This window comes from Sciurus carolinensis, chromosome 4, assembly GCF_902686445.1.
Source record: "Sciurus carolinensis chromosome 4, mSciCar1.2, whole genome shotgun sequence".
Lineage (NCBI taxonomy): Eukaryota > Metazoa > Chordata > Mammalia > Rodentia > Sciuridae > Sciurus > Sciurus carolinensis.
Genome location: NC_062216.1, coordinates 48,018,152 through 48,030,222, shown reverse-complemented (window position 1 = coordinate 48,030,222; position 12,071 = coordinate 48,018,152). Strand labels below are relative to the sequence as shown.

Below are 12,071 nucleotides of genomic sequence, written 5' to 3'. Positions count from 1 at the left end.
CTACAAAGTTGCTGTGAACACTCAATGAGCAGATATTGAAGCTCATCTCTCCTGGGAATAATGTCACATTGGGTACTTACGAGCCTCTGGTGGCAATGTTTTTGCCAACCGTTGATACTTCACCTTGTTGTATATGTATTTCTGTTTAAAGATGTCTTAATGTCTATTGTTGACTCATTAGCATTGAACTCACAGCACTGTAATTCAACTTTTAATGCAGCTTACCTAACACAAGCATTTCTCTTTAAGGCACATCATAGCCATCTTGTGCTCAGGAACACTAGACAGCATTTCAGCACTGTGCTAGGAGGCCATGAGATAGAAAAATCACCAAAAAGTACAGGAATGAGAAATGTATGGCCATAAATAGACTGAAAAAAGGATACTTGCTTATAGTTTGAGAACCAACATGAGAACATCCCAGTGTCTCTGTCTGACCTCGGCTGGGAATCTAGACATTGAATGACTCAGATTTCTTGCCACTCTGCCTGTGTCTGCAGATGACCATGAGAGAATGGAAATATTGACCTGAGTTTACCAAAAAAGTTAGTAAGTTGTTGAATGTTCAAATACTGAATCCAAAAATAATGAGGATCAAAGACTCTACTTTCTACAGATGTAGCAGATTAAGATGAAAGGGCTTGAGGTAGAGGGATCTTAGAGATTAGCCCAAATGTCCCCTCTATTACAAGAGTATGAGTGGGAAATCCATCTATTCTCCAAAGTTATTTTTTGTTGAATTAGAATCTACCTCCTTAAAGATTTAAAATTTTGGCCCAGCTTCCCCCTTGTGGGATCAGGGTAGAAGAGAGAATCAGGAGAATCAAAGTGGAAAAAGGGGAAGCTGGTTAAGTTACTATGTTAGTCGACCTTTTGTCATTGTGACCAAACTACTGGACAAGAACAACTTAGAGAAGAAAATGTTTATTTTGAGCTCATGGCTTCAGAGATCTCAGTGCATGGTTGGCTGGCTCCATTGCTCTGAGCATGAGGTAAGGCAGAACATCATGGCAGAAGGGCATGGTGGAGAAAAGCTACTCAGATTGTGGCAGCTGAGTGGCAGGAAGTAGAGAGAGGAAGAGGAAGGGGCCAGGCCACGCCACACCTCCAGCCACACCCCACCTGCCTGTAGCTAGCACCCAGTAGTTCATTCAGTTATCAGTGAATTAATCTGAAAATGGATTAATCCACTGATGAGGTCAGAGACCTAATTATTTCTAAAAGCACCACCTCTGTACCTTGCCATGCTTCCAAAACTTGAACTTTTCAGAGGACATTCCAGGTCAAACCATGACGGGTACCATGATAGATTTGAATGTGGAGGTGACTGCATAAGCCAAAGGCTATGACTGCATTTGGATCCATGAAAATATCAGGAGGTAAGAGATAGAGGAAGGAAGTAAATCATACTCAAGGTATGCCCATTATAGTTAATCCTAGTCTTGTTAATGTCCATTATAGTTAATCCTAGACTTGATTCTTTCTTTTTTTTTTTTTTTGAAATCGATTCTTCCTTTTAGTTTACATCAAGTAGTATCTTTCTGTAGACATTGAGTTCAAGAATGTAAATTAGAATATTCTGAATGTTGTGAGAGGAGTTTTTTTTTAAATAGATGAGTAAAGGGCCCCAAAGAGTGTTCTTACTTTCACTACCCCAGTGTCCTACCACATATTATCCCATCCCTTCCTTCAGCCCTTGTTCTCTAGGACAAATAGAGGATTTCAGGGATAGCTTCTGTTTGGGGCTTGAGCTGCTTATGAGGTCCTTTCTGACACGACTTTCGACTTGAACCACCTTCTTGCTCTAACACTTGCTTGGGCTACTTCCTAAAAGGAGGTGACGGAAGAAAACTGAGGGGCCTTCTAGCCATTTTATTTGCCATTGAATTGCTTCACATATGGCTTAGTTCTCACCTAAAGCTTTGATTTTTTCAGTTCATGAGAAATGCAGCCCATCTGAATTTAGATGTGAGAATGGCCAGTGCATATCTTACTCCCTGCATTGCGATGGGAACCAAGACTGCCTGGACCACTCAGATGAAGAGGGCTGCCCTGTTGCCCGGCCCCTGCGGTGCCCACCAGGGGAGGTGAAGTGCAGGAGGAGTGGAGAATGTGTGCTGGCAGAGTGGATATGTGACCATGACCTGGACTGCAAGGACGGAAGTGATGAGAAGGTAGGACACTCTTCTTTCAGAAAAACAGGGGTATGGGCTGGGGAGATAGCTCAGTTTAACTCAGTTGGTAGAGTGCTTGCCTCACAAGCACAAGTCCCTGAGTTCGAACCCCAGTACAGAAAAAAAACAAAAAACAAAAACCAAACAAACAAAAAAAAACCGGGGGCATAGTCAGGCCTCAGAGTGTGTGGGGAATTGGCTCCAGGATTGCCTTGTGGATATTCAACTATCCACAGAGGCTCAAGTTCCTTATATAAAACAGTGTAGTATTTGCTTATAACCTGAGCAATGTCCTCCAAGATTCTTTAAGTCATTTCTAGATTGCTTACAATATCTAATGCAAGAGAAATGTTATGTACATAGTTGTTACAGTTAATTGTTTAAGGAATAATTTCAGGAAAAAAACCTGTATATATTTAGTACGAACACTTTTTTTGCAAATATTTTGGATCTGGAGTTAGTCAAATCCATGGACAAAGAACCCACAGATATCGATCTGACTGCAGATTTCTAATCACAGCATAACACATGATTTCTGTAGAAAATTTGGGAAAATACAAGACCAGAGAAGTCACCATAATCACTGCCCAGAAAGCCACTCAGCTACATCAAAATGTCCCAAGTATTAACAGGAGGCTGTTGAAATTCATACTTTCAAGAGGCACATTTGTTGCAAGTGGTGGAATGTGATAAACATGACTTAAATGCCCTACCTAGGTATGTGCTCTGAAGAACTGAACAATCCTGTCATTAGCTCCACTTAATTGTCACCATGAATTTTACTAAAGCTCCAGGATTGTATAGATACAGCCTGGACTCAAATCCTACTACTTGCATGTGACCTCAAGCAAGGCCTTACTCCTAAGTGTTCGATTTCCTCGTCAGAAACTGGGTGTAGGATATATCTTGTCTTGCCTGAGGGACTGAGAATGTATCTAAAGGCTCTGGGGACTAGCAGGTGCGTGGATGTCCCTCTCCCTTCTGAATACCTAACTCAGAGTAGATGCAAAATGTGCTCCATTTTAATTGCCGGGGTATGTGTTAGACATGCAGACAGAATTCTGCATTAGAGTTTCTAGAACAGATTCCTTTGCATATGTTTCCTAAGTGAAATTAAAGCTTCTCTTCCCACTTAACACCCTAAACTCCAGCTACAGAAAGACTTTCTCATAATTCATGTCACTTCTGAGAGTTTGGACTCTATCTGGTCTCCTTGAAGTGGGGACTTGAGAGCAGTCTCCTGATCAAGGCCTCATTCCTCCAAGATCCCTTTCTGGGTTCTGGCTGCCAGAGACGCTGACTAAATCACTGTCTCCTCAGGACTGTGACCCTGAGGTGCTTCAATGTGGCCCGACCCAGTGGAGCTGTGCCAGTAGAGACCAGTGTGTGCCCGACTCCTGGCACTGCGATGGGCACAGTGACTGCAGGGACGGCAGTGATGAGGCTGGATGTAAGTACAGGGAGCTCTCCATGTGGGTGGGGCGGGGTTGCAGAGGTCACTGGCTTTCAAGAGGTCCCCACTGGTGGTTTACTCTGGGAGTGAGAAACCAGTTCACAAGCAAATGCTACAGAATCAGAAACCTGTTCTGTTCCCAAAACGGAGGCATCTTGAGACCACGCTGAGGGAGGGATGCTGGGGGTGGGGATTATAACTCTTAAGTAAAAAGCCATTCCCGGCAGGCCCCCCTCAGAAGTGCCTGGGTTCTGAGTTCCCGTGCGGCACCGATGCCTGCCTGCGCCTCAGCGTGGTGTGTGATGGGAAGGAAGACTGTGCTGACGGCTCTGATGAAGGTGGAGCGTGCTCCCTGGCAGCCTGCCACCCAGGACAGTGCTCCCACACCTGCTACCAGTCTCCCGCCGGGCCTGTGAGTTGTTTCTGTTCTTGAGCAGCCGTAAACTTGGTCTAGGGAAATCAGGAAACTCTCTCGTTCAGTTTGTCCTTGATTGCTCCTTGACCTCTAAGTCTTACAGGGCAGAACTCTCCTGACATCCGCCAATGTGCCCGGGCCTACCTGGCTCCTGGTGAGTCCTTTTTAGCACCTCTCCTACCTTGACTCTTCATGTCACCCAATTTGCCAGAAACTATTACCATCTGAGCTCTGGATGACATGTAGGGCTAAGTGAGAACTGTTGTGGGTTGTCCTAAGAGCCAAACAGTCCCCTCATGTTGCAGATCTGGAAATTGACTACCTATTTCTAAGCAGTTGCATCCATGTGAGCATCCGGAATCTGACCTGCCCTTCAATGGCGAACTGTCTGGGCTCTAGTTACTATTGTTGTTTGGCTGAACACAGTGAACCTGATTCTAATGGGCAAGTAGAGAAAAACAGTTCTGATATCTGGTGGTACTGGCATCTTTATTGGTAGAGAGCCAGCTAGTTAAGTCTGCATGCCTCTCTCCTGCTCAGGCTCTGGGTGTCCTGGGCTGAACCTGGACACCTTTGCTAACTCAGTACCCATGATGGTGAAAAAGATGTAAGGGGTGTGGCATGGTTGATAAGGCAAAGAGAATTACTATATTAAAAATCAAGTTTGTTCTGAGAACAGTTTGTGTTGTCAGTGTAGCACCATGCACATTTCATACCAAGGCTGATGCTGTTTTATCCATGTTGTTCTGTCTTCAGAAATTTTTGATGTTTTCTCGTCTCTTTCAGGTATGTGCTTGTGAGCTCGGTTTTCAGCTGGAGAGCAGTGGTCGGATCTGCCAGGATGTGGATGAGTGCCAGGAGCCAGGGAGTAGGCCTTGCAGCCAGACCTGTGTCAATACCCAGGGCTCCTACATCTGTACCTGTCGTCCTGGCTACTTGCTGGAACCTGATGGCCACACCTGCAAAGCAACAGGTACACTGGAACTGGGAATATCTTCAAAGTCCTGGGCTGTGAGCTTTGAGTTCCTAAATCTTCCAGGAATACCAGTGCAAATCTACCTTTCTTAGACCCTAAACACTCCTGCTTATTTGTCTTCAGAAAAAGCCAAGTACCTCCACACAGCCATCCATTCAAACCTTGCATTTCACACTGAATTAATGTGAAACTATCTGCTAATAAGGTGTTACTGAAACAAAACCATAATTCTGGCACTTATAGCTATGGCTCAACCTTACCTGTAGAGTCCAGCATTTCTTTCTGGTCCACCTGCTCCCAAATATTTAGTTAGAAATTTTTTTTCATTTTACGCTAATTCTCTTCTAAGTAATCTTAAACTATGGTTATTATTCTAACCATTATATCACAAAAACTACTCTGACATCATCTAATCGGCATCTTAGCCCTGTCAATGAGAAGGCAAGAGACTACTTTGTCCTTTAATTCATTAGTCAGTGTTGGATTTGACTGTTCAAACTCCTTTATGGCCATGTTTATTTGACAGGTACTGAACCAGTCCTGCTTGTTGCAATTCAGTTTAACCTCTTCCTCTATGGATTGAGAAGCTTGAAAGAAGATATTCTGGCAACCACAGACAAGAATCTGATTATTTTCTCTGTTGACTATGATTTAGTGGATCAGAAGGTCTTTTGGGCAGATCTCAATGCAGAAAGTATAAAGTGGATAAGCATGGACACAAAAAAGAAAGGGACTGTGGTAAAAGGTATGCACCTTTGTAGGGCTTCCATTCTCTGCTTACGAAAAACACATAGCATAAACAATAAAATGAGTGGCTATTAACATTCTAAACATGAGTTCGATCATATTTCCTTTGCTAAAAGAGGCCAGGCTTGCTAGTTGGTAGGAAATGGAAAGATGCATGTGTTCTTGGTAGTCATGGGGGTCTGCCAAACTATCAGCTGGTGAACATTGTCTCTAATGGTCATCTTCCTCTATAGTAGTATTGGAGAATTTTAAAGATTTGCGTATTGGAGATGCATAGAGCAGTTGGAAAATGAATTAACATGGTGTACAGTTTCAGAATCCCTGAATTCAAACCTAGTAAAAGTTATAATTTAACATGCATACACACATTGAATGGTTTCTTCTTCGTAGGGATAAAGTCAGACTGTCTAGTGGTGGACTGGATTGGAAGGAATCTCTACTGGACTGATGGGACAGCCAGTCAGATTCTGGCCATTCAGTTGACCGCCATTTGGAGAGGGAAATCTGAGTATACAATTGTCCTGGATGATGACTTGACTCAACCCCAGTCTTTGGCGTTGGATCCTCTAAATGGGTGAGTCCTGGTGTCAGAAGACTGGTCAAGATCTTTAAGTTGGTTATTCCTCTTTAGTTCTAGGTTGCTTGTGTTCCCTCATCACAGAATGAATCCAAAACTTACTTGCCTTGAGATGTAGTGATGTGTGTCAACTACACAAAGGTAGTCTTAGAAACTTTTGGAGAAAAGGTAAAATGAGATGAAAGTGTGGTTCACTTAGTGGTCCGCCTATACTTCCTTCAGCTCAAATAAACATATATACCTTTGGAGGATCTTTATAACTTTAAAATGGTGGGTAAGTGTGGAGCTAGGACAAATGTGAAATTTACAACAATATGCATTGGTGGCAACCCTGGTTTATTCCATCTAGGCTCTTTTTCTGCAAAAGCAAAGAATTTAAAGGTAACATTCCCATCCCCTCACTAGGATAGCCTTACGGATTGCAAATAAAAGAAAAAGACACAGAAACAAGATCCAAAGATAACCCAGATTGGGTACCCTCTCTCTTCTTTCTCACCTTTTTAATACCTTTAACCAGGAATCTATCAACATGGTCCCCAGGAAATGGGCAATAGTTTTCAATGCATCTAATTAGACTATGGTCAAGAATGAGGTCTGCCCATGGAACTATCCTACTTTTTAGCCAATAAAAGATTGGCAGGCACCCTGGATATTTCCAGGCTAGGCACTAATGTATTCCCAGGATTCATGTTACCACTATTGCGATAGATATTTTACCCACCAATATGTCTAAACAGTCACCATAAAATGTCAAGAAAAGGTGTATTCTAATATTTCACCAATGCACTTAGACCTAATTAAAGCTTATTTTTAATAACTGGGCTGCTAAACAGTGTTTTAAGGAATGCATTGACATTATTTTCTATAAGTCAATGCATTATCTTAAAATTGACTTTTATTTACACAGATTAATGTACTGGTCTGAAATTGGAGAAGAACCTCAAATAGAGCAAGCTGGAATGGATGGCAGCAACAGGAAAATACTCATCAGTCAAGGTCTTGGACGGCCAACTAGCATAGCACTTGACCAGTTAAGTTGGAAGATATTCTGGTCTGATGATAAATTTCACTGTATTGGCTCAGCCAACCTAGATGGTACTGGCATTAGTGTAAGTGTCTTTTGAACATTAGGCTTGTTTGAAATGTCATGTGTCTTGTATAAAACTCACCCTAGAAAGGTCACCTTCACCGTTTTAGATGTTGCAGCTAACACAAATCAAGAACCCCTTTTCAGTTGCTGTGTTTGAAGACGAAGTCTTCTGGTCTGAGATGAAGACAAGAACAGTGCAGCGTGTGCAGAAGAGGACAGGCAAGAACAGGGCTGTCCTCATCAAGCGTTCTGGACAGCCCTATGGACTCAAGGTGAGTAGTGTGCTCTTTAAATTATCTCCTTACTTCTCCCTGAAAAGGTTATACATATGAGACATATGAACTGTTTACATATCAACAGTGACATCTGTTCATAATGATTGAAAAGCAAAATTTGGAATTAGAGTGTAACTCAGTGGTAAAGTGTGTACTTAGCATGCATGAGGGCCTGGGTTCAATCCCCAGAGCCATCAAAAAAAAAAAAAAAAGAAAAAAAAGAAAAGAAAACTTTACTTACTTCCTGTTTTTCTGTTTTTAAGAATTCAGTAATAAATAGTAGCAACTAGCTGTTTTCTTCTAGATAATGCATGAGGTGCTACAGCCCAGGTCTTCTAATCCCTGTCTGGATACTGGATGTTCTCACTTGTGCCTTCTGAGTCCACGATCCAAGGGAAGCTGTCATTGCCCAGTGGGGTTCCTGCTTGCAGATGATGGAACCAACTGTGTCCCACTCAAGGAGTCTGCATTTGTTTTTCTTGTATTACCCACAGTTATCATGCAGGTACTGTTCCAAAGCTTTCCTCACGGTGTCTTTGTTCTAAGTTCTATTTCAGACTGTGGGTCTTTGAATTCTCCACATACAGGTGTAAATGGTAGGGGCCCTTGCCCTTGGACTATTCTTGACTTACAACTTAAATTTCAGTATTCAGTATATGTTGGTTGGCATCATGACCAAAATAAATTATGCTAAAACACTTAAATGAAGACCATGCCTACTTAAATTCCCTGGAGAAGTTCTTAGTACACCAATACACAGTGAGGGGAGGGATCTGAGAGTGTGCTTACCTTTGTTTAGTTGTCCAAGGACCTAGTTGATGATACAGAGAAACTCCAGATATAGCTGCTAAGCAGTTTCTAGCCTGGGGAGGAAGCTCATCTGGTGAGGAAACTTGACTTTATTATAGGAGGAGATAGTAATAACAAAGAAGTCACCCCTACCTTCTGCCATTCAGAGGACTTGTCAACTTTGGTAGTTTAAAATGAAAAAAGAAATTTTGGGGTGGAAGATTGGCTTCAGTCTCAGTAAGGAATTCATTAGTAGAGTCTCAGTTAAAGAGGAGATACAAATCTTCAAAACACATGGATTCCAGGAATTTTCAGTCCTTGAAGCTCCAGGAAGGGAGCAAAATAGCTTCTCTCTGCTTTCAGAAGGTAGACTATCTGAAAATCTGAACTTAAGAATTCTAACATTAATGCAAAATCAAGATGAAGAATGAGATTAGACTCAGTTGGTTCTACCCACCTATTTTTTTTTTTTTCCACCCATAGATCTACCTGAAAAATCTGAAAGCTTTCCCAGGACAAGCAGCTTTACCAGAACATAGACTACTTCCTTTTACCAACGTGGACCAGCTTGCATCAATAGATTATCTTGTCCAGGAAAAAACTCTCTACCTTTCAGAGCTGAATCATGGTGATATCAGGTTGCTAAGACTTAAAGAACCTGGGATACTCTCATGGAGGAAACTCACATCTGTGCAGGGGACTGTGGTTGACCTTGCTGTGGACTGGCTAACTGGAAACATATATTGGATTGACAGTGAACATCCCCATATCAACGTAGGTTCCTCAAAAGTCCAGTATTCCATTGTCTTGCTCAGTGAAAATCTTTACCGCCCGGTGTCTGTTGTGCTCCACCCACCTACTGCAGTCATGTGCTTCGTGGACCTGGGTTCCCTAGATGATAGGAAGCCTGGCTCCAGCATTGAATGTGCCTCCATGGATGGCAGCAGGAGGAAGGCGCTATGGCAGAAATCCCAGGTGCCTGTGGGACTGACCTTTTCCGATTCAGGGACCCGCCTGTACTGGGCTGATACTGGTAAGCAATTGCTACCTACACCCTAGAGCCAGAGTGAAATAATGAAGTTCTGCTCTTTAGTCTTTGGCCACAATTTCAAACAGCTTTTTGTTCTGCATGTATGTTTTCTACCAACACATCCTAAACAGTCTTTTCCCATCCTAAGGAGCATATCATAGCCTGCAGAGTCATGCGTTTGCTGTCCTGTAAAGGAATAAAATTGAGAACTTAAGAAATATGCATGAGAAAATCTTTGCATATCACTATTAAACAGGGATGAATGAGGCAGACTTGACTTCAGAGAAGGCATGGCAGACAGGAGGGGAAGCAGGACAAGACATAAAGAGCTATAAGATGTAGTACAGCTGTTTGGGCTGAATGAAAGTAACTGAACCTCTCTTCTAGGAAGAGGACTCATAGAAAGTATTCAACAAGATGGCTCTAGACACAGAGTAGACCGCCAAGGAATTCAGGGCCTTAACCTCTTTACGTTTGGTCAAGGCATGATGTTCTGGACAACAACGGATGATGGTAGGTCTTGATTCTCCATTAGATTATCTTTGTGATCTGAATTTACTCCTGGATATCCAGAGAGTATCTGCTACTGCTTAGCACCAGTCTTTGTTAGTGTCTTTCCTTTGGAAGAAAAATTAATCTGGAAAAGGATACTGTAGCAGCAATTCTGTGACTTGGAGAGAACTTTGACTTCTTTGGTTATTGTTCATATGGATAAGCTTAGTTCCTTTCTTCCTGAAATTCCTGACTTACATATGAGGCTCTCTGCTTTTGATGACACCCTGGTTATGTTAATTTTCTCTTCCTGTAACAAAATACCTGTGATAATCAACTTCAAGGAGGAGAAGTTTATTTTGATTTGTGGTTTCTTAGGTTTCCATCCGTGGTTACTTGACCCTGTTGCCTTGGGGCCTGTGGTGAGACAGGACATCATGGTAGGAACATGTGATGAAGGAAGTTTCTCACCTCGTGGAGGGGGCAACAGAGGAGAAGGGGGACCCAGGGTCTCAATATCATCCCCTCCTGGGATACATCCCTAATGGTATAACATCTTTACTAAGTTGCCCCTCCTAAGGGTTCCAACCTTAGGAGGTTCTACCTCTCAGTAGTGCCACAGGCTAGAGACCCAACCTTCAACACACGTGGACCTGTGGATAACACTTATCCAAGCTATAGCAATGGTATAGTACGTAGAGAATGGGCCGGGAATTAGAGCTAGGTGGTATGCCTGCTGTCAGCAGTTGTAACTCCTTACCTATAAAATGAAGACAGTGCCTCTCTTGGTTGATGAAGTACCCTTGAGAGTACAGGTAAATTAGTGAGCATTTTAACATGGCATTTCTCATAGTTCAAAGGGGTTACACTAAATCAGTGTTCCAGTGTGTTCTTATATATACTAGCTTTTGGTGTATAAATTTCTGACTCATGTTGGAAGAAACTGTAAAATGCTGTTTAAGATAAGTCTATCCCTTTATATTTTCAAATGCCAGTCCATTGGCTAGTTGGACTGGTCGGTCACATCAGAATTGAAAAAAAAAAAAAAAAAAAACATAAAAAACAAGTTTTCAGTTCCTACCCCAGAGATGCTAATTTATTAGTACATTGTGAAATCTTTGCCATCTATTTTAAGATCCCATGGTGATTCTTGTTGCAGATAAGCCATTTCTAGAAATGTTGCTCTAGAATACTATTTAAAATCATTACTCATCAATTGCATGAGCCACATTTAAATGTCACATATCCTCACTTTCTTTTGAGACTTATATGGATATTCTGGTCATGCTTACTAACATGACTTTATCATGCAGGAAAGTGTGTACTGGTTTTTATTTCTCTCCTCAGAAATAAGATTTAGAAAAATACATGTCTCTTTGTAAAATTGTTGTTACTCTCCTGGAGTTTAGGTAAATGAGTGAAAGTATTTATACTGAACAATGTTCTTTGACCAGGAAGTTGTCTTAAGATAAAATTCTGCTTTTGTTAATGATTATTCATTGGATTTTGTTTTAGCCCAAATCACTAAAGTTTGGTACAGCAAAGCAGAAGTTTCAGAAAACCGATGGTTCCAAGTAGACCAGAAGATTGTGGACTTAAAAGTTTACAGTAAATTTAGTCAACAGGGTAGGTAAACTTGCAGTGACTGCCACAAAACTGCAGTCTCCTGAACTTTGGAATACTCCATCATCCAATATCTCCCTGAAATATCTTTGTGTTTCCCATTAAGTGTTGAAATATTTCTCTGGCAAATTCCTATAGATCTGCATAAACCTCTTGTTTTTATGTACCTCTACACAGACTGGTTAAGGTACATAATTAGTCCCATTACTTATCTAGCAGTCACAATCTAGTAGTAAATTCCCTGGTCTGGGGGTTGGTAGAATTGGGGTGTTAGTCAACTTTCCATTACTATAACAAATCCCTGAGATAATCAACTTGTAAAGATAAAAGGTTTACTTTGGCTTGCAGTTTTAGAAATTTCAGTCCATGGCTGGTTGCTCTCAGTTACTTTGGGGCCTGTGGCAAGGGGATACATCGTGGCAGATGTATT

General features: G+C 41.8%; 1 protein-coding gene across 1 annotated transcript in view; it reads left to right on the top strand.

Moving 5' to 3' along the window:
* LOC124982694 (prolow-density lipoprotein receptor-related protein 1-like) overlaps window positions 1-12,071 on the top strand; it is a 54,723-nt gene that overhangs the window by 34,819 nt on the left and 7,833 nt on the right. Inside the window, exons 18-29 of the mRNA XM_047549664.1 lie at window positions 1,936-2,174; window positions 3,495-3,624; window positions 3,855-4,039; window positions 4,829-5,015; window positions 5,545-5,763; window positions 6,156-6,339; window positions 7,250-7,451; window positions 7,540-7,704; window positions 8,012-8,212; window positions 8,980-9,529; window positions 9,914-10,039; window positions 11,534-11,644. Coding sequence (XP_047405620.1) covers window positions 1,936-2,174; window positions 3,495-3,624; window positions 3,855-4,039; window positions 4,829-5,015; window positions 5,545-5,763; window positions 6,156-6,339; window positions 7,250-7,451; window positions 7,540-7,704; window positions 8,012-8,212; window positions 8,980-9,529; window positions 9,914-10,039; window positions 11,534-11,644 — 2,499 coding nt within the window. The remainder of the gene's footprint in view (window positions 1-1,935; window positions 2,175-3,494; window positions 3,625-3,854; window positions 4,040-4,828; window positions 5,016-5,544; window positions 5,764-6,155; window positions 6,340-7,249; window positions 7,452-7,539; window positions 7,705-8,011; window positions 8,213-8,979; window positions 9,530-9,913; window positions 10,040-11,533; window positions 11,645-12,071) is intronic.